This window comes from Equus caballus, chromosome 13 (assembly GCF_041296265.1).
Source record: "Equus caballus isolate H_3958 breed thoroughbred chromosome 13, TB-T2T, whole genome shotgun sequence".
NCBI classification, from domain to species: Eukaryota; Metazoa; Chordata; class Mammalia; order Perissodactyla; family Equidae; genus Equus; species Equus caballus.
Window position 1 is genome coordinate 51,089,887 of NC_091696.1, and position 21,161 is coordinate 51,111,047.

Sequence of the window (21,161 nt, forward strand, 5' to 3'; positions counted from 1 at the left end):
TTGTCAAGGCTGGCAGCTTCAGCCTCAGCCAGGCAAGCTGTGAACAGGAAGACTACAAAAGCCCCCAAACTTAATAGAGTAGATTGGATATGTTCCCCCAAACATCCACGTCCCACCTTCCAGAACAGAGTCTCTACTTGGGAGCTAAAGATAGCTTACAGTACAGGCAAGGAGGGGACGCTCATTGAAACTAAGCCCAACAGTCACTTTGGCCCTTTGGGGTGGAAATTAGAGTAAATTAAGTTACTTTCCTTTTAGTGGTTGGTGCATTTTTAGGAAACTAGGACACTGTCATCATCCCAAAATACCCTTTGCTGCTGCTGCTGCCACTGCCACCTCCTGCTATCTGATCCCTAGAGTTTCAGGCTACATTCACTCATGCCAGCCAAAGACACAGAAGTAGGTGGAGATGGGGGCACTTGGGAAGCATTCTGAGTGGCTCAGCACCGGAGGACCCCTACTGGAGGCCCCTTACAGGAGCAGATGGCAGTGGCACCCAGGCACTCACCCTTGATGTCATTTTCAGCTGTTTTCAGCCTTTCATCCTGCTGCAGTCTCTGTGCCCCACACCCAATCCCTTCTCAAATGGTCTTTCACAAGAATCTCTTATATTATTTTTATTCCACTGAGTGTAAAAAAATGTAGAACTTCCATTTGTTTTTTCTTTATCTCATCCTTTTAAAAATTATATTTTTGTGAATGCTTTATAATGTGAAAAAGAAATCAGCTAATGATAGGAATAAGGGCCCCTTGGAGAAATGGCTTATCCTAGGCTTGCAAGAAAGGCACAAGATGAGTCTGCAGATGGCGGGAGGGGAAATGAGAGCTTGCTCTCCAGAAAATGTGTGGCAGAATCTTCTAAAGCTGAATATCCACCTACCCCATGACAGAGTGATTCAGTCCTGGGTACAAACCCAGCAGTAACTCACATATATGGTCACCAGAATGTACAAGAGCCACTAGGTGTGGCCCCAGACTGAAAACCACCCAGTGTCTAGCCACAGTAGAATGAATAAATAACGCCACAGGGAATACCATTCAGTGGATGAGCCACCTGCTGTGGAGTGAGCAAGGCTAGATGAAGAGTTCCTACTGTATGACTTCACTTACACGAAGTTCAAAAACAGACCAAACAGGGGGGCCGGTCCCGGTGGCCGAGTGGTTAAGTTCGCGCGCTCCGCTCTGGGGGCCCAGGGTTTTGCCAGTTTGGATCCTGGGTGCAGACATGGCACTGCTCATTAGGCCATGCTGAGGTGGCGTCCCACATAGCACCACCAGAAGGACCTACAACTAGAATATACAGCTACGTACTGGGGGACTTTGGGGAGAAGAAGAAGAAAAAAAAGAAGATTGACAACAGATGCTAGCTCAGATGCCAATCTTTAAAAAAACAAACAAAAAACAGACCAAACAAATCTGCTGTGGTTGGAAGTCAGGATAGTGATTAAGGGGAGGGGAAGTGACCAGAAGGGGGCAGCAGAGTGGCCCTGGGAGTGGCCTGGTCCAGGCAAGAGATGATGGTGACGTAGACTCGGGTTGCAGCGGTGGAGGTAGAGAAACAGGCAGATTTGAAATACATTTAGGATATCAGACCTGCAGAACTGGGAGACTGACAAGATGTGAGAATGAGGTAAAGTGAGGGGTCAAAGATAAATCCCAATTTCTGGCTTGAGTGACTGAATGGATTTTACTACGTTTATCGAAAGAGAGAACACCAGGAAAGACCCAGCTTTGATGTAGAGGATTCGCTCAATCCACATTTAGTGAGGACCTGCTGTGTGCCGGCACTGGGGCCATAGCCATGAACGGCAACAAAGCCTGCTCTCCCGGAGCTGGAGTTTCAGTGGCGAGGTGAGTTTCATTTTGAGCATGAAGACTTTGAAGCATTCACAAGACATCCAAGGAGCAATGACAAGTGGACAAAGAGCTGAGAAGCAAAATATAAATGCATGAGTATTGGCACTGAGAATGGTCATGGAAGCCACAGCAGCTATGAAACCACCAAGCAGGGTACGTTTAGTTATCTATTGCTGCATAACAAATGATCCCAAAACACCACAGCTTAAAACAAATATTATCTCACAGTTTCTGCACCTGACAGGGCTAAGCTGAGGGCCTCTAGCTCAAGGTCAAGAGTTGCAGTCAGGTTGACAGTTGGGGCTATGGTCTCATCTTAAGGCTTGAATGGGGGGTGGGGGGATCCAAGTTGGCTAGCCTTGGTCCCTCACCACGTGGACCTCTCCTCAGACATGACTCCACCAGGGTGAGCAAGCAAGAGAGAAGAGAGTCCTAGTCTCAGAAGTGACACCCCATCATTACTACTGATTCTATTTGTTGGAAGCAATCACTAAATTCAGCCCACACTCAAGGACAGTGGATTACACAAGGCTGTGACTAACAAGAGGCAGGGATCACTGGATGCCATCTAGGCTGGAGCCCTGGCAGGATGCTGAAACAGAATGATCAGGTCAAGAAAGAGAACTTGGTGGCAAAGGATGAGAGGAGACAATTGGAGAAATGGAGAAAGACAGCAAACAAGAAAATAGAAGTGTGTGAGTCCCAGGAGCCAGTAGAGTTCTAAGGAAGAGAAGGGTGGACAGAAGCACTTTCCCCCAGGAGACTGAAATTTAGAGATGAAGAGGAACAAGCAGAGCAGGGATGGGAGTGAAAGCATCCACTCCAGCCAGGGTGGGGAGGTGGCATCAGATTGGGGTGCTCAGGAATTGAAAGGCAATGGCTGGGTCATGGCAGGCAAAGGAAAAGAGGGCAGAAGTTGAGATCCGTGGTAAGAAGGGGCTGTGGATGGGCCCCCAGGGTGAGCCGTCTGGATTTAGTTCTAAGGGCAATGGAAAGCCACGGAAGAGCAGAGTGAAAGAATTTGATTAAAAGATTTGCTGAAGTCACATGGAGACTGCAGCTTGGGCCTTTGGAGGCAAAGGCTGCTCCCGCCAATGAGACAAGAAGCTGAGAAGCTTGGGGGAAGGCGAATTTACAGACACTGAAGGCAGACTGGGATGGACCTCGTGTTCTCGTCAAAATCCCCAATGCTTCTGTACCAGGGCTAGTCCTTAGTGAGGGATCTGGCTGTGCCATCAACACCCTGCAATTAGTCCTTTAAGATTGCAGCTACCCAGAGGAAAACGCTGGAGTTAAAACTGCAGGAAAAGAAGTTACTAATGCAGTTGAGAGACACGCACTTAAACCGCTGGATTCACCAGAGGCTGTTCAAGGGATCATAGCACTTTTAAAAATCATTCTTCCCAGAGCTGGAGAAGGATTCTCCCTCTCCCCCCGAATTATTCTCAATGGAGGAATCCTACGGAAACTGAATATATAGGAAAACTCATTTTTCTTTTGCAATCTCTGAAGAGATGAGAGGAAAGACGAAGACCCCATAAGTTAGTATTTGTAGGTGCTTTTGCTGACCTAGATGATGCTAGACTTAATTCTTTCACATTTAATAAATAAATGGTAATTTGGGGTTTGGTTGTTTTTTTCAAGACACCAATCACTTCCCCCAAAAAACCCCAAAACTAAGGTAACAACTAGAATAGTTTGTGTGCAGTTTCAAGATAATTTTAGGAGATATTGAAATATACCCCCAGAGAGGTAGATTTAGATTAAAAGTCATTTGGGGATGTGTTTATCACTTACTAAATGGAGGTAAACAACAATCCAGCGACTTCACAAGAATTTTCGTCTGTTAATGGATAACACTCCGGGAGAGGGGAGTGTATTTTCAAAGATCAGAAAGAATTTGAAGGGACTTAAATGTTCATTAAGCCCTTTTATCTGCAAAGTAACTTGAGTTAATAAAAGAAGTCAAAAGGAATCTCTGCTTCGGTGACCCGGTCCTGCCCAGACTTGTCCGTTCGGCTCAGCACTGCATCCTGGGGTCACACACAGTAGGGAAGGGAATGTTTTCAGAATGAACGAGTGAATGGTGCGCGTGCGCCGTGGGCCAGGAGCAGGGATGTTAGGCGCAGTCCACACCAGGGCAGAGGTTTAGGGTTGAAGGAGGCCCAAAGCCGCTGTCGGTCTTGTCTCACTCCAGGCACCTGCCTTTCCGCCTGGTTGCTATTTCTGGTGGTTGGGTCAACTGGTCTCTGCTTTTCTGACGTATTTCCAGGAAAGGTGTGCGCCTGAGTCGGAGGCCCTGGAAGTCCATGTTAACAGCGAACACTGAGCCCTCCCGCTGCGTCCCCAGCCAGCTCCCCCAGCTCTCACTCCGGTCGCTCCAGGCCCAAGGCCCTGAGACCCCCAGGCCGGATCCTTAGCTGGAGAGGCTACGTTCCCGCAGTTCTTCCGCATCACGTCGGGACAGGGCTCCCTGCTCTCGGTCCAGCCGCCTCCACCCCCAGGGCTCAGACACGGCCACGTCCTCGAAGGCCACAGCCTTGGGGGCGCAGGTAAGTATTGAGAGCAGGGGAAGGGGCAGCAGCACTGGGGGCAGGTCGGAGCCCAGGTCCAACCGTGTAGGAGACGCATCCGCCCCGCCTCTCCCGGGGCCGGCCCAGGGTTGGGGGGGGTGGAGTCTCTTGGCCCCGCCCACAGGCGGGTGGGGGTCTCTTGGCCCCGCCCAAGGGCGGGCCGCAGCAGCCCGGCTGGAGAACTCCGCCCGAGTCCAACCCCGAACCTAGCGGCGGGAAGTCCGAGCGGTGGAGCGCCGGGTGCCGGGCGCGCAGCACCATTTCGTCCGTCCTGACATGTGCCAGGCGCTGGGCCAGGCGCGGAGGATGCGGAGCAAACAAGAGAAACACCATGTCCTCACGGAGCTTGTGGTCCAGCGAGGCTCACACTAGACAGTTAAAATAAAAGAGCAGGATACGCCCAGGTGCTGTCAAATGCAGGAAGACAACGACCTGGCAGAGGAGCCAGAGCAAGGGCAGGGTCTGGCCACGACGGGCCTGGGCCGAGGGGCGGCCAGTCCCGAGCCTCTGGCCACCGAGCACGTGGCCCCGGGGCCCCTGGACAGGTGGTGCCATGGGGGGGTGCCCACAGTCCCTGAACGCGCAGGGGGCCACCGGGGACTCCCCCGAGGAAAGCGCCCTCCAGGCTGCGGCCGAGGGCGTGACCCAAAAAGGCCCCTTAGGGCAAAGTGAAAGGCTTGCCTGGAGTTGGGGTTGGGCTCAAGGCCAGTGGTGAGGTCACTTCCCTTCGCGGGAGGCCCTGCCTCCTCATTGGTAAAGCTGAGACAAAAGCCACCTCGCACGATTCTTGGGAAGATTTTAGGTGGCACTGTTGATGGCACCCTCTCTTCCCTCACCGTATGGCCCTGTTCTGTTTCCTTCCGAACACCTACCACAGTTGCTCCTGCACCAGGCAGGTGAGACCCTGGAGGTCAGGGCCTACTCCTCCTGTTTACCTCTCTGTCCTCAGTACCTAATTCTGCCTGCACACAGCAAGTGCTTGGCAAAGATGTGTTGCATGAATGAAATGCCTAGCAAAGAGCTGGGCACACACCAGACATTAAAAAAAGTACAGGCTGATGGACCCCCAGAGGCACAGGGCCAGTCCTAAGTAGGAGGGGTCAGGTCTTGGGGCCTAGTTAAGACTCAGACCCAGTCCCAGGTTGGAATGTGGATCAGGCGTTTTGTCTTTGGCCCCGCCCTCTCACCACCCTACTCCCAAACTGGAAGGTTAAGGGTTAACTCTGGGAAGCCCCCTCTTCACCTGGATGGGACTGGGGCAGGGAACTTCCTGTTCCATTTTCCCAGAGTCCTTCCCCCTGCTGGCCGAGGCTGACTCTGGCCCTGGGGCCCTCAGAGAACCCCCAGCACCTCTGACTCTGGAGTGGGGACCCCGAGAGGTGAGTTGCAGGGCGGCCTGGGGTGCAGGCTGCCAGGACAGACTTAAGAGATTCACAGCAGCTTGGAGAGGAAGGGGGGCTCCAGGCCTCGGCAGTGGAATGGGGGACAAGGGGACTAGAAGAAAGTCTTGAGAGGATGTGGGTGGTCCCTGCTGGAGAGCCCAATGCCAGCCAGCTCAGTGGACCTGTGGCTATGGGGGCATCAGGTAGGCTCACAGGACCTCCTGTGACATGGTCTTGCTGGACCAACTGGGGAGGGGAAGGCATGCTCCACGTGCCCCCAAGTGGACTGACCGGCCTCATGGACCCAGCCCAGCAGCAGGAGGGGAGCCAGGCTAACAAAGACAAGCCGATCAGGCTCCTGCTAACTGTGTCCTGGGAGAAACAGAGAGTTTCTGGCCGAGGACCCCAGCTCTGGCTGCTCCTATTGTCTGGGTGGGTCTCGTGGGAGCATCTCCACCCCGGGCTGCTCCAGTGTATGCCTCCCCGCCTCTTTGGGCTCCAGATTAAGCTGGTCAAATATTGGAGTGTGGCTGAAGAGCCTGCACCCACCCAACCCAGCCAACCCCACCCCCAAAGATGTGCATATTAGCAGTGCTTTTGTCCTGGGGACCTAGGGGGAGGGAGAGACTCTAAGGCCAACTTCTCTTGAATCCCACCTCTTTCAAACCTTTTGGCTTCACCTGGAGGTTCCAGCAACCTGTGTGTCTAGGCCTGAGGGCTGGAATTTGGAAGCCCTTTATTTTTTCTGATTCATGCTGTGATATTCTAGCTAAGAAATCACACAGGGCAGGAGGGAAATTGGGCCCTTTTCTGTTTCTGAGCTTTTGCACTCTGGTCAAGATCAGCGTTCTCACCTTAAAGCAAATCTTGGCTCCTGATGTGACCTTGAGCAAGCCACCCATTCTCACAGAGCCGCTCTTTGCACTTGTCAAATGGAGAAATTATAATTTACCGCGTGGGCTGGCGTGGGTTTCAGTGACCCGAGTCAGGGTGCATGCATGCAGACAGGTGCTCAGGCCCTGAGGCCCTCATTCCAGAGTCCCTGATTACAGTGAGGGGGGTCTCTCATTATTTTGCTCTTGCTGCCAAAACACAATGAAACAAAAACCGTTTTCTTGAACATTTATCAAAGACCTTTTCCACACGAGACACTTTTGCATGCATTCCTCAGTAATTACAACTGTGAGGTGGCCATTATCATTCCAATTTTGTTATTTCCATTAACATTTAAGTCACTTCAAGAGCTGGGTGAAAAGTTAGCGAACAAGACCCAGTTCCTATTTGCAGGCCAAGAGGAGAAATATTCAACCGTGATGGTGGCACAGTGTGACACTGGACGGAGAAAGACAGGTGGCTGGTTCGTTGTGGGGTCCCAGCAGAAAGGCGCCAGTGGTTGGAAGGAGCCCCACATAGGGACAGATGCCTAAGTGCAGGAAAGAACTGAGGTTGGACAGGCTGTGGGGAGAGGCGGGGAAAGTGCTGGAGGGAGGAGGGGGAGAGCTGGGGAGATTCTGGAGGGAGGGGGGAGACTGGAGAGGAGCAGGAAGGTGGGGGAGGGGAGGGAAGCTGGGAAGATGCTGGAGGGAGGTGGGGGAGGTGGTCAGGTGGTCAGGAGGTGGGCCTGGGTCTTTGTTTCAGCATCACCTCCCTCTCCTTCTCTGAGGTGGGAAGGGCTAGGGCCAGGCTTAAAACTCAGCTTTCCTCTGTTCTTCCACCGCATCCCACCCCACTCACCTGCCTGAAAAGAGCCCTGGCCCCTCAGCCCGGATCTCTACAGGGGGCTCTACAAACTGTCCAAGGCTCTCCACCAGGCAGACTTCTCCCTGGCTCCATTGCCAAGGCTGGGTTACTGTCTCGGACAAATGTCTGTAGCTCTGAGCCTTGGTGTCCTCAGCTGTAAAATAGGTCACTGATGGGACCAGCTGTTAGCTGTGGCCATTTGTGTTATTACCCAGTAATAATGAGCAGAGCAATCGCTCCCAAGGATGCACACCCACCTTGTGCTGTCTCCCAGGCATGGGGCCCTGCTCTCCTCCCATCCTGTGGTGAGAAGTGATGCAGAAGGCTTTCTTCTCATCCCCCTGCCTGGGATGTCCATGGGGTGGGAGTGTGGGACAGGTTTGGGAGAAGCTCATTTGTAGCCCCGAGGCAGGAGAGTAGGGAGGGCAGAGAGATGTTAGAACTTGGGTTTCCGGATCCACGAAATAATTCCTGCCTGATTTAAAAGTGCCTGAAAGCTTTGCAACAAAAGTATGGGTCTTTTCAGAAAAGTGTAAGCCTTCTGGGTTGTGCTGAAGGTCTGAATTGTGTCCCCTGTGGGTGGGGCTGAACTTGGGGCAGCTCCCCATTGCTAGCTCTGGGCTACCCCAAAAAGAAAGGCATAGCCCCACAGAAACCTTGGCATGAGAGGAGTGGGGCTGACGGGGGACGAGAGGGGCAGGTTGTCAGTCTCGTGGAACCAGTGCCCCCTGGGGGCCAGTTAGAAACAGACTTTTTATGGCTAGCCAGACTCTCAGGATTGGGATGGCTACCTCCCAGACTGGTAGACCAAAGCAGAATTCAGAACTTAAAAAAAAAAAAAATTAGAAAATAAAGGGAAATGATTGCTTCTCTCACCCATGACCCAGCTCCCGAGGGCACACCCACTAGAGGCTCTGAACTGGGTGAGGCCAACTTTGGCCTGCCTTGGGGACACATGTGTCACAAACCTCTGCAAGCTGTGAGCCTCAGTCTCTCATCTGGAGACCTATCCACCCATCCCAGATCCCTGGCTCATCCTGGCCTCAGTCTCCGGGAATAGAACCCAGGGAGGTGACGAGATTGGAACAGGAGGTGGGAGCTCAGCCCTGCACTGGTCAGATGGGTTGCCATGGCCTTGACTGCTGGGAGCCACCTCCAGAGCCATAAAGTGAGGGTCAGGGTGTCTGATCAAGGAGTTATTGCATGCATGAACTCCCCCTCCCCCAGCCCTTTATCTTTAAAATTCGCAAACTTATAGAGATGTTGAAAGAGCAATGCACTGAACATCCACACACCCATCTCCCAGATTCAACAATTGCAATAATTATGGTATATTTGCCTGTCGGTTCACAAATATGGCTGAACCCTCATGCTCTTTCACTCCAAATCCTTCAACGCCTTCTAAGAATGAAGGCACTTCCTATATACCATGAAACTGGAATCCCAGCTCAGAAATTAACAGTCCTCTCCATTATCATCTAGGGCTTCATCCATATTCAAACGCTCCCAACTGACTCCAGAATATCTTTTAGACACTTTTTTTTTTTTTTTTAAATCAGGATCCAGTCAAGTTTCATGCATTTGGTTGTTTCTGCTGTTTCCCGGAACGTCCTGTCTTTGGGTTTGTTCAGTTATTTCCTGGAGGGATCATTTGGCTTGTTCTTATTCCTTGCAATGCCCTTTGAACTAGAAGTTGGGTCTAAAGGCCAGATTAGATTGCGATGGAACATTTTTGGCAAGGACCCATCTTCGGTGGTGCTGTGTATCACCTGGTGGCATGACATCGAGAGGCAGGGAAAGCTAGACTGTCTTCTCAGGGATGCCGACTTTGGTCACTGGGGTAAAGTGATGCGAAGTTCTAAATGCTGCAGGAGAGGATGATAACACAGAACTGTCCATTTTCTCTGCCTTTTGGTTTGTTGGTAGACTGAGGTCTGGGGCTATGCTGCCCTCTGAGCCATTGCCCGTGACCAGCACGAGAAACGATTTTTCTGGAGGCCACATCTTTAGGCATTTCTTGACACCACAGGTGTGGAGCAGAGAGGGAGAGAGACCCGAGAGTGGGAGCAGCTGCAGTGAGCTGCCGCCCAAAGTGAAGGATGCTCGCAGAACCCGTCTCAGCTACGCGGGAGCCAGAGCAGCTTGGAGCAGTCAAACTGGAGGAGGAGGAGTCTGCCGGCCAGGAGGACCCCAGGCAGCCAGAGGCCAGGCCCCGGCCTGAGGTGGCTCACCAGCTCTTCAGATGCTTCCAGTATCAGGAGGACATGGGGCCGAGGGCGTCCCTGAGCCGGCTTCGGGAGCTCTGCAGCCACTGGCTGCGGCCGGCTCTGCACACCAAGAAGCAGATCCTGGAGCTGCTGGTGCTGGAACAGTTCCTGAGTGTGCTGCCTCCCCACCTCCTGGCCCGGCTCCAGGGCCAGCAGCTCAGGGACGGCGAGGAGGTGGTGCTGCTGTTGGAGGGTGTCCAGAGGGAGTCTAGCAACGTGGGGCCACTGGTAAGAGGGTGGTGGGCCAGGCGGGACAGACAGCAGGGTGAAAAGACAGGGATTTTATTGTTCCATTAAGAAATCACTGAACATTCCACTTTCCTCCCTCCACCAAGTCCTTGTTAACCTCCTAACTTCTTCCCTGTCCGACTCACACCTTTCCTCTGTTCCATTCCTGTGGGAGTCAGTAGGACATGTATTATCATCCTGTCCATTGTCTAACATGAATGTGTTTTGAACAGGACTTTAGTTTTAATGCTGGCAAGAATTGTCCCCGTGCAGACATCACCTTGGAGGAACAGGGGGGCCCTTCCCAGGTCTCCAGCCACAGCCCCAAAAAAGAAATGCCCTCAGAAGGGCCTCCAGCCGTGGAGCCACCAAATGAACTCCCACCATCCCAGCCAGGACCTTCCAAGCCTGCTGAGCTGGGGGCCTGGAGACATTCCCCAAGTTCAAAGCAGCCCCAGAGCCCAGGTCCCAAGAGGACATTTCAGGCCCTGCAAGAGAGCGGTGAGGAGCTCGTGCCCAAGGAAGGTGGGAACCGGGAGACCGAGTGCATGAGGGCGGGGCAGGCAGCCATGGGCAGCCTCCCTAGTCGATGGGGTTGGGAGAGAGCCAAGATGTCTCTGCCAGGCCCTGGAGATGGGCGCACAGCCTCGTAGCCACATGGTAGGTAAAGCTGGCTTCTAACAGCTCTTTCTTCCTCCCCCAATGCTGTCAGCCCCCCAGGGTCCCCCGCTGTGGCCGGAGGAAAACTCCCGGGATCAGGAGCTGGCAGCTGTGCTGGTGAGCTGGACTGGTCCCTTCACTCCAGGTTGTTCTCATGCCCTGGAACGTTCTTTGCCTCTGTGGTTTTGGCACATCCATGTCTTCCTTAATTTAAACCTTGAAATCTCTTCATCCTCCTCAGGTCCCAGAGCCCCATTCCTCACTCACTGAGGGTCTCTGCCTCTCCTTTTGTCACAGGAATCCCTGACCTTTGAAGATGTCCCAGCGAAGAAGTCTTGGCCTGTGCACCCTCTGGGTAAGAGGCCTTTCCTGGGCTTACTGCCACTGAAGTCTGTTTCTTTTCCTGTCAGGAGTGGTCCCTGAAGCTCCAGACCCTACCTGACTTTTTGGCTTCTTTGGCTACAAATGGGCTATTTTGATGAGATCTTATGTATATGTTTTTAGAGGTTCATTGTGTCTGGTCTAATAATCAACCCTACTGACTTTGAGCCTTTAAAATAGGTGGTCATGGGAATGCTTGCTAAGGGGTAGGGGTTTCCATTTGGGGTAATGACAAAGTTCTGGCAGCAGACGGTAGTGATGGTTGCACGACATTGTAAACATACCTAATGGATCTGAATTGTACACTTTAAATCGATTACAGTGGAAAATTGAATTATTTGTTCTGTTGTCGTATTTTTTTTTTTTTATCCCCACCCTCTGTCCACCCACCAGCTTTGCAGAATCTTGGGTTTCTTTCTGCTTCCAGACAACGTACTCCTGGCAGTTCCTAGGAGCCCCTCACAATAGGTCTGACTGTCCTTGTTTTCTGCTTCTTTCCCAGGATTTGGAAGCAGAACCCCAGACGAGGAGTTTAAAGAAGAGCCCAAAGGGGTTGCCTGGCCCGCTGCCACTTCAGCAGAGTCTCGGGCAGATAGTCCCAGGGTGGCGGAAGAGCCCCATGCCCCGTCACTCGGGCAGGGCCCTGAGGTGAGCGGCACCGGTGAAGCAGTGTCGTCTCCCAGCAAGAATGACATTCTGGAGGTCAAAGTGGCCGGGGAGGCCCCCAAGTCGCAGCCAGAGATGAAGGTCATCTGCACAGAGTGTGGAGTGAGCTTCCCAGAGCTGGCCCGCCTGGAGACGCACCAGCTGCGGTCTCACCCAGGGTCGCGCTCCTTCCCATGCCTGTGCTGCGGAAAGAGCTTCGGCCGCAGCTCCATCCTCAAGCTGCACATGCGCACACACACGGACGAGCGTCCCCACGCCTGCCACCTCTGCAGCCACCGCTTCCGCCAGAGCTCGCACCTGAGCAAGCACCTGCAGACGCACTCCTCTGAGCCCGCCTTCCTATGCGCCGAGTGCGGCCAGGGCTTCCAGCGCCGGTCCAGCCTCATGCAGCACCTGCTGGCCCACGCCCAGGACCAGAAGCCGCCGTGCGCCCCAGAGACCAAGACTGAAGCGCCGGAGCCAGCCGTCGTCCTGTGCTCCCACTGCGGCCAAACCTTCCAGCGCCGCTCCAGCCTCAAGCGCCACCTGCGGATCCACGCCAAGGACCAGGGTCACCAGTGCTCCGAATGCTCAGGCAGCTTGCGCCCGGGCCCCGAGCGAAGGCCCTATGTGTGCAGCGACTGCGGCAAGGCCTTCCGGCGCAGCGAGCACCTGGGGGCCCACAGGCGCGTGCACACAGGCGAGCGGCCTTTCTCCTGCCAGGTCTGCGGCCGCAGCTTCAGCCAGAGCTCCCAGCTGATCTGCCACCAGCGAGTGCACACGGGTGAGAAGCCCTATGGCTGCCCGCACTGCGGAAAGCGCTTCGTGCGCCGAGCTGGCCTCGCCCGCCACCTCCTAACCCACGGCGGCCCGAGGCCCCATCACTGCACCCAGTGCGGCAAGAGCTTCAGCCAGACGCAGGACCTCGCCCGCCACCGGCGCAGCCACACTGGCGAGAAGCCCTGCCGCTGCAGCCAGTGCGGCGAGGGCTTCAGCCAGAGCGCCCACCTGGCGCGCCACCAGCGCATCCACACCGGGGAGAAGCCCCACGTCTGTGACACCTGCGGCCACCGCTTCCGCAACAGCTCCAACCTGGCCCGCCACCGCCGCAGCCACACTGGCGAGCGCCCCTACGGCTGCCAGACCTGCGGCCGAAGCTTCCGGCGGAATGCCCACCTGCAGCGACACCTGGCCACCCACGCAGGGGCAGGGGACGAGGCGGTGAATGGGCAGGCTGAGCCCCCCCAGGAGTGCCTGGAGTGCGGCAAGAGCTTCAGCCGCAGCTGCAACCTGCTGCGGCACATGCTGGTACACACTGGGGCCAGGCCCTACTCGTGCACGCAGTGTGGCCGCGGCTTCAGCCGCAACTCCCACCTGCTGCGCCACCTGAGAACGCACGCGCGGGAGACCTTGTACTAGCTGCGCCGCGTTCAACCGGCCTGCCCTGCGCACATCTCCTAGGCGTCCTCCGCAGCCCAGGCCTGCAGTGTCTGTCCCTGTCCCCCCACCCCACCCGACCTCCCTCTGGGTCCACCAACTCTGCATGTTAGTTCTGCCCTTCCCCAGAGGCATCTCTTCCTGGCCTCAGGAATGTATGTCAAAATGCTCAAAGTAAAACAGCCTTCTGGAAAGTGGTTCCTTTTTCTTTTTTAAGTTCGCCAAAATACCATCTGTTACCCTCCCGGCTGTGTCGTAACGATACCTTTCTCCTTCCTCCACCTGCGCCTTCAATAGCAGGTGGGACAGGAGCAGGTGAGCGAGAGTCCCCCCAACCCAGAAACACCAGGGGGTGTGTGTGGGGGGAGAGGCCATCTGTCATAACCAGCTGTGGGTAACGCCAGGGACTCTCAGCCTAGAATACTTTCTCCTCTGCAGTCTACCCCTATCTGTGCTGTCCAATATGGAATTCTCTAGCCATATGTGGCTGTTCAAATGAATTAAAATTCAATACAATTAAGAAACCCAGATTCTGGATTTTCATGGGAGTTGTTGTTCTATAATCTTGGTAAGTAATTCATATTGAAAATGCTCGTAGGGGAACGAAACTGGGCTGCCCGGAGTTGGGAAGTTAGTTGGGGAGCCCTAACCACCCATAATGCTCCAAACCCAAAGCTGTTTGGTGTATGGCCCCACCTTCTTCCTACCCATCAGGCAGTCCTGGCCGGCTCTCCCCTCTGGTGCATAGATTCAAAGTCACGTGACTCTGGTAAAAATGAGAGAAAAACAAAGCTCCCCCAGTTCCAAGAACATGCACTCTGGCTTTAGTCGGTGGCTTTTCACCCACAACAACATGGTGTCTGAGTCATCTTTGTCCCTCCTCCAACCTGACACAAAGCTGCTCTTCAGCACAGGGCTGTGGAAAGTAGTGAACTCAGCATCCAGGGCTCAAGGGGCTGAGGGAGATCCAACCCCACACCCAGGGAAAGAGAAGGTTCTTGGGCTCAGGTGGGTGGGAAAGCGCTGAGCCTGGTCACAGTCAGCCCTTGTGGGGTTGGGAGAAAGATTGGGGTCCAGAGAGTCACTGGATGTCACAGAACAAAGTAGACTCCTGGAAGAGCCCATGAGGAAAATGTTAAGGAGGAAGGATTGGTCAAGTAAGAGATTGCGAGTGAGGACTTGGGAGAACTCAGAGCACGTAGAGGCCTTATCGTTGAGCACATACTATTTGCCTGGGAATGTGTGGGTGATTGAGGAGAACAAGGCCTTAAATAGGAGAAGGCAGCCTTGCAGAATAGGGGGCAAAGTAAGCCAGGCACATGGAACAGCATGTGCCAAGGTCCTGAGATGAGAAGAGCTCAGCAGGCAGCTGGAGATGTTATCCAGGAGGGGAGATCCCCAGGGACCTGAGGATGTGAGACCAAACCTGAAGTGAGTTCACTCACCCGTTGCGCAGCAAGCCAATCTCTGACACCGGGTATGGTGGAAGAAAGTAGGAATTTTATTTTTGCACAGTGCTGAGCAAGGAGAGAGGGCAGCTAACGCTGAAATCCCAAACTCCTTGAAAAGCTAAAAGGAACGATTTTTAATTGGGGTTTTAGGTAGGGGAGGGGGTGCATATGGCCTTGCTGGTCGGAGCTTTCCCACCAGCCCATCTGTGGCCTTGAGACTACTTGCAGAGAGGAGGGAGCCCACGACCTTGCTGATCAGCAGCTTCCCCACTAGCCTATATCTCTTTGCGGGGAGGAGATAATCCAGGTGCTTGTCCTTGGCCATGTAGGTCTCCACGGAGGATAGTGGATTCTGGAGCCAGGAAGCCAGAGAGTAAGCAGGGAATGAGTGTTTTGGTTTTAACCCCATATATGCTGGGTTTAATGTGGGGCAACTGATATCAGGGTCGGTATCAGATGCAGAGGGGGCCTTAGAGCCCAGGGGCGGGGTTTATTCACAGTGGGAATGGGGAGGATTTCAGGCAGGGAGTTCTTCATCTTTGACAAGGAAATCCTCAAGGCCTTGGCTGCTGGATGGAAGTAGCTCGAACCAGGCGAGAGCTGGGAGATGAGCTGGGAGGGTTGGCCCGGCTGACAACGACGGGGACCTCAGGGGGTGATGGGGCCACAAAGCCCCTGATGGCTTCAGCGAAGGAGGAGGGTGTCTCTGTGAGAAGAGTCAGGTGGGAGGACATGAGGGGAGGTAAGTGGAAGGTTGACACAGGGTCCCCTGTGAAATGAGGGAAAGGGTCTGAAAGGACTTGAATGGTGACTGGGAGGTGAGGCCAAGAAATGCCCAAGGAGGAGTGAAGGCTGGGTCAGGACCCGGCAGTGGGTGGCACATGGAGCCAGAGAACTCAGGCCAGAGATGGGCCTTCCCGTGTACAGGCTGTCAGAGGGGTCCCCTGGACGGGAAGGAGGGTAGGGTGCGGGCCACAATGGGCTCCGCAAAAGGACCCCAGACTGGGCCGCCTTCTACCTCAGGTGGAGGGGCCAGGCCAAGAGGAAGGGAGACCCTTGCCCCTCCTCCCCTCCCTGCTGTGGCAGGGCTGAGAGCGTCAGGCTCCCTCAGGATCCTCAGGGCCACCAAGAAGCTCAGGTCAGGGTCATGGTGCAGCCATGGCCTCCTCCTGCTGGACTCACAGGGAGGCCCCAGGGGGCGGTCTTTCTAAGAATCAGAAGTTCCTACTGTGATGCAAAAGGCTCTGAGGCAGCTGGCAGACAAAGGAGGGGGACACTGACCCTCAGAGCTGCCCCAGGTCCTTGAGGCCTCCTCCCCACAGCCCTCCCACCCTGCACCCTCCCCTCCCCAGACAGTGGGCTTAGCCCTGGGCCAGATCAGGGAGGCTTCCCTCTGCTGGGATGTCTCCTCCTCACCAGGCCCATGTCTTCCTCCCTCCCTGCTCTGCCCTCACGTCAAGGCCCTGGGACCCTCCACAGTTCAGGCCCAGCACCAGCCCTCACCTCATCTCAGCAGCTACTGGTCCTGCCAACCACCCTGAGTGCACAGCTGCTCTGTGGGCATCTGCCTGAGGCAGGAGGTCAGGGAGGAGGGAGAGCTGGGGGAGGGGCATCTGGCCTCACAAATGCTGAGTACTGCTGGCCCCCAGCCCTTGCTCCTGGCTCCCCCCAGTCTCTGCATTGGCAGACCCAGGTAAGGCCACAGGCCAGAGTTCAGACTCCTGCCCCGCCCTACTCAGCCCTTCTTCTGGGGCCAGGTAGGGGTGCCCTCTCCCTCCCCCTCTGTCCCAGCTCCTGGGCCTCTGACCTTGGGACAAAGACCAAGGAGTTTCAGAGACCCCAGCCCAGCTGGAGTGATGAAGACCCGAAGAGGGAGGTCGGGAGAGGAACAGAGGAGGCCAAAGCCCCCCAGGCCGAGCCCCCTGCTGCCCCAGGAGTGGGCAGTGAGTGAGTGCTCCTGGGCATCAGGCCCTGTGATGAGCACGGCACCAGCCTGACATCTTCCCGTCTCCACCACACGCCTGTGGCCAGTTGTGAGCAGGGTCCCCATTACAGATTAGAGAGGTCAGATGGCCTGTCCTTGCTCCCCAGAGCCGGGACCCCAGTCCAGGTCCTTCTGAGACCTGGTCTCTCCCCGTAACCACTGGGCCCCCTGCCTCCCATCCTGACAGGCACTCAATTTGGTTCAACAACTTTATTAAGACATATGCGCTGGAGCCACAAGTCAGACCTGCAGAAGGAAACCTGAGCAGGAAGTGCATGGTGGGCAGGGTGGCCAGGCTGTGCACAGCAAGGAGGTGAGGGAGGTGGTCAAGGACAGGTCAAGGGTAGGCAGGTGGCAAAGGTCACTTCTGAAGGTTCTCTGTGAAAAGGGGGACGTCAAAGGGCTGCAAGGTGTGGCTACCCCTCCTGGACCCCATGGGGCCCCCTAGACCTGGATGTGGTACCTAAACAACCCAGCCATATAGGAGCAGAAACTCTCAAGCACACTATTAATGGACTGGGCCACACTGCATAGGGCCTGCCAGCCAGCAGCCACCTTCTCTCGCACCCAGGCCAGTACAGCCTGCCACCTCTGCTTCAGTCGCTGTAGCATCCCCATGAACGACCTCCATGCTCTGACCCAAAAGCTTTCTTCAGGCTCGGGTGCCTCTAGAGCCTCAACTTGCAGGATCCCTGGACCCTCAGGTTCAGGGTTGAGGACAGAGGACTTCTGAGCTCTGCGACGTAACCTGGGCTTCACGTCAGGAAGTAAAGGCGCAGATTCCTGGGGGATAGGGTCTCTTCAGGGTCCCGCCTTGGGGGGCTGCAGCCCCATGGCCTGACCCTGGCTGAGGCCTCACAGCCTTTCTGAGTTTGCGATACAGAAGCCTACAGATGGAAACTGCCTACTTTCCTGCCAACAGCTCCACAGACACAAGGACTTTCCCAGAGGCTTAGCCCCTCACGTCCCCTCCGTGGCATAAACCAGGATGGTGGCGCCTGCTTGTTGGCTGACTGGCCTCGGAGCCCAGCACCAGGCCCACGCGGCTCATCTCACAGGGAACTGAGGGCAGGCCTCTGGCCACTGTTTGCTGGGTTGGGAGGCCTGGAGGCTGGTGCCAGAGAGCCTGCCACCCCCTGAGCTCTCGGACTGCCATCCCTCACCTTCTGCTCGGGGCGGGGGGGGGGAGGCTGTGTACACAGATGGCAGCACCAACATCTAGAGAGAGCAGGAGGAAGGGGAAGAAAGGAGGGCTGAGACAGGTGCCTCAAACTCACTGAGTTGTTCTTCTGATGGTGCTCCTCCACGGCGTCAAGAATGTTTTCACTGAATTTTTCCTGGGGACAGGAGGGTACAGAGGCTGCAGACCTGCTCCTGAAGTCTGCAGTCCCCACTGTGGTCCCCAGGGGTCCAGGTGAGTCACAAGGGAGCTGAGAGCCCCGACCGCATAACCTGGACGAGCCCAGCTCCTGGGGTCTAAGGTTTGGGGGAGGGACAAGGCCCAAACTCACCTCCAGGTCTTCTAGGCCTAAATCGACCTATTAGAAAAAACCACGAGGTTTCAATCTCCCAGCCGCCTTCCGCCTCATCTTCTCCCCAAGCCCCAGCTTGTCACCAGCACCCGCCCACCCCATAACTGGGTCCAGCCCAGGTACCTGAGGACCATGTGTTGGCATCGCTGCTCTGTCATCATTATGCCCAGAGACTTGGACACCTCCTGCAGCCTCCTGGGCCTCTGCATCCCCCCCACCTGTGCATTCACCTGCCACACAGGTGTGCATTTTGTCCAGTGTAGGGAATGAGCAAACCTGAGGTGGCACGTTCTTCCTCCTCATCGTCATCGTGACCACCCCACCCCCCAGGTTACGGGAGCAGGGCGTGGGAGCACACTGACACACCTGTTCCTCTCCTTGGGATTGAACTTCGATATCATCAAGCCACCGGTCTAAAGTGCTGTGCTGTGAAGAGAGACAGAGTCTGGACAAAGAGTCCTGACCCTTCTCCCTCCTGGGTCGCAGGTGGGCCAGAACATTCTCAGCCTCACACAGCAGACCCCAGGTCCCCACTCGCCCCTCCCACCCCACACCATACATGGGGAAGAGCCTCTTACAAATCGGATCTTCCAACGTTCATTGTCTTCTCTGGACGTCTGTAGAGATAACAGTCACACTCAGATCCATGTGACCTAGCCAGCTCCACGCCTATAATCCATACTCACATGCACACACACACACACACTCATCGTGCACATACACTCACAAGTAACAACATTGCTGTGGAGCAGGCAGGGTCAACCCAGTTCCCGCATACACAGCCCTCTGTGGTCCTGTGTGAGAGTGGCCGAGAGAGGAACTGGCAGTGACCATTCCTTTGTGAGGCGGCCACAGAGACCCAGTGGTGCCTGCAGGCAGCTGCTCTCCTGACCGCTGACCCCGCACGGCCCCAGCAGCCCAGGCCCATTCCCACCTGACACGTGCCTCCACCACAGAGGCGGGACGTACCCCACAGACGTTCTCACCAGTCTCCACGCTGTGGCCCCAATCTGGCTTTAAACACACTGGTTTGCGGACCACAGGGTGATCAGTGCCACTAACAGTGTGTGCACGGCCCTGGGCAAATGTCTTTGTGGGGCACTTGCCTGCACAGTTTAGTCAGCAATGGTGCCATCCTGTCAGCCCCATTTCACAGGAAATAGGGCAAAGGAAGTGTCATGCCAGCCAGTGGGAACCACCTGCTCCCCAAGTCACCCTCCTAAACTGGGCCTGGCCCCTGGGCCCTGATGACCCTACTGTCACAAGGCCCAGAGTGCACAGGAGCATCTGGTCACCCCCAGGATTGGGGTGGGCAGTGAGGGAGGGTGGGGGAGGTGGGAGGGCACCCCAAAAGGGAGGAATAGACACTGAGGCCGATGCAGGTCCTGGGCTGCTGGTCCAGGAACCAGAGAGGAATTGGAAAAGTTTCCAGGAAAGCACCACCCACCCCCAGCCCCCAGGTTTCCAGGGCATGAAGGGTCTCCTGGGACTGGAGACTCTTCTGACCCTCCCTTCACCAGCTTTCCCCACACACATGTCAGGTCTACTCACGAAACTAACACCCTTGTGCCATAACACTCATTGCTCCTCGGTGCCCCTACACTCACACCCACACACGCCTCTTCTCACACTCACACAAGCACACACACAGAGCTGCCCTCTAGAATTTACCTCCCAGGCAGGGATTCTGGCCCCACAGCCAGGACCTGCTACATAAAGTGAAGGACTCTGAGCAGAATGAAACTGTGGGTCCCTTTGTCAATAATTATTCAGAATCTCAGGTTGGTGACAGCAGAGCATTCCATGAACCAATTTCAGGGCCATTGGGAAACTGGAACCCTGAAGAGGGCTCAGATCGCTGCCCATGACCCCTGCTTCCCCAGCAGCTGCCCCCATGGCCCAGGGAGAACAGGACAGAGCCAGGTGCATGGGGAGGGATCAATGTGGGTGGGAGCCAGCACTGGTGAGAGACGGGGACACACAGCAGAGATGGGAGTCCAGGGCCCACTGTCCCCACGTCACCTGCTCTCACTCACCTTGGGGTAGCCCATGGCAGCTCAGGATTCCAGGGGCTGTGCCCTGCGGGGAGGACAGTTGTGAGGAAAAGTGTTTCAGAGAAGCAGCCTCTCTCACGCCCAGGAAAGTCCCTTTGTCCAGCTCCCTCCCTCGGCCTTCTCTGAGTCACTCACTGCCCCAAGGGCCTCTCAGCACAGAGCCACAGCTGAGGTTTGTGGTGCAGAGGGAGGTGCAGCTAATTTAAGAGCAGAGGAAGGAAGGGTGGAGGAGGGCAGAGCCTGCCAGGGGGTAGGATGCAGGGCTGGCTCTGTGTGTGTGTGTCTGTGTGTGTCTGTGTGTGTGTGACAGAGACAGAAGGAAGAAGAGACAAGGAGACCAAGCTCTGAGGGACCTGGGTGGGGAGGGTATGTCCTTTCCACTGGAGCTCCCTGGTAGTGGCCCCTCCACACTCTGAGCTGGGGTGCAAATCTCTGAGCCCAGTAATGGGCCTCTTGCCCCCACTCCATCAGCCAGAGACAGGGAAGGGGCAGAGGGGAGCGTCCAGGCTTGGGAAAGCAGGTTGGGAATCTCCTGGAGCTTCTGAGAATGAAGTCAGCTGGGTGGGGGTCCAGGTACCGGGAATGCCAACCAGGTCCCCTGAAAGGAGAGCTGCTCATCTCCAACGTCCAAAGAAGGTTCTGGAGAAGCTCCTGGCTCAGGATAGGGCAGGACCTGCAGTCCCCTGAGGTGGGCCCCCCAGACCTAACCACCACACAGGCCCCTGCAGGGGCGGCTGACAGCAATACCTGTCTGCCCCTGGGACAGGATGAGGCCCTTAGGAGGGGCTGAAGGAAGCCTTGCTGACCATGTAGACCTGGTTGGCCAGGCTCTCCTGAGCCTTCCTGGGGCCCCACAATCCTGCAGCACCTCTGCAGGAGCCCCCCAGGCTCTGGTGAGCCCCACAGTGTTAGCCTCACACAACCTGGTCACCTCGCAGCTCTTACCTAACACCCTACTTGGAACCAAAGC

General features: G+C 55.6%; 2 protein-coding genes across 8 annotated transcripts; one reads left to right on the top strand and one right to left on the bottom strand.

Moving 5' to 3' along the window:
- Positions 1-4,121: 4,121 nt before the first annotated feature.
- On the top strand, positions 4,122-13,364 carry ZSCAN10 (zinc finger and SCAN domain containing 10). Its single transcript, XM_014730221.3, has 6 exons — positions 4,122-4,409; positions 9,582-10,047; positions 10,281-10,548; positions 10,760-10,824; positions 11,005-11,062; positions 11,591-13,364. Exons 2-6 carry the CDS (start codon positions 9,652-9,654, stop codon positions 13,150-13,152), a joined length of 2,349 nt encoding a protein of 782 aa, XP_014585707.3. The 5' UTR covers positions 4,122-4,409; positions 9,582-9,651; the 3' UTR covers positions 13,153-13,364.
- Positions 13,365-14,648: 1,284 nt separating this feature from the next.
- On the bottom strand, positions 14,649-20,496 carry IL32 (interleukin 32). 7 transcript variants are annotated; one of them, XM_070232379.1, is made up of 7 exons: positions 20,327-20,420; positions 20,174-20,216; positions 18,716-18,754; positions 18,504-18,563; positions 18,117-18,143; positions 17,883-17,942; positions 14,649-15,327 (listed from the first exon to the last, which is right to left on the bottom strand). In XM_070232379.1, exons 2-7 carry the CDS (start codon positions 20,186-20,188, stop codon positions 15,139-15,141), a joined length of 390 nt encoding a protein of 129 aa, XP_070088480.1. In that variant the 5' UTR covers positions 20,189-20,216; positions 20,327-20,420; the 3' UTR covers positions 14,649-15,138. The 7 variants fall into 7 exon arrangements, with proteins under 7 accessions (XP_070088480.1, XP_014585709.2, XP_023472240.2 ...); XM_005599041.4 differs by lacking the exon at positions 14,649-15,327 and adding an exon at positions 16,801-17,388 and having other exon boundaries at positions 20,327-20,496; XM_014730222.3 differs by lacking the exon at positions 14,649-15,327 and adding an exon at positions 16,801-17,388 and having other exon boundaries at positions 18,414-18,563; positions 20,327-20,407.
- Positions 20,497-21,161: the final 665 nt, after the last annotated feature.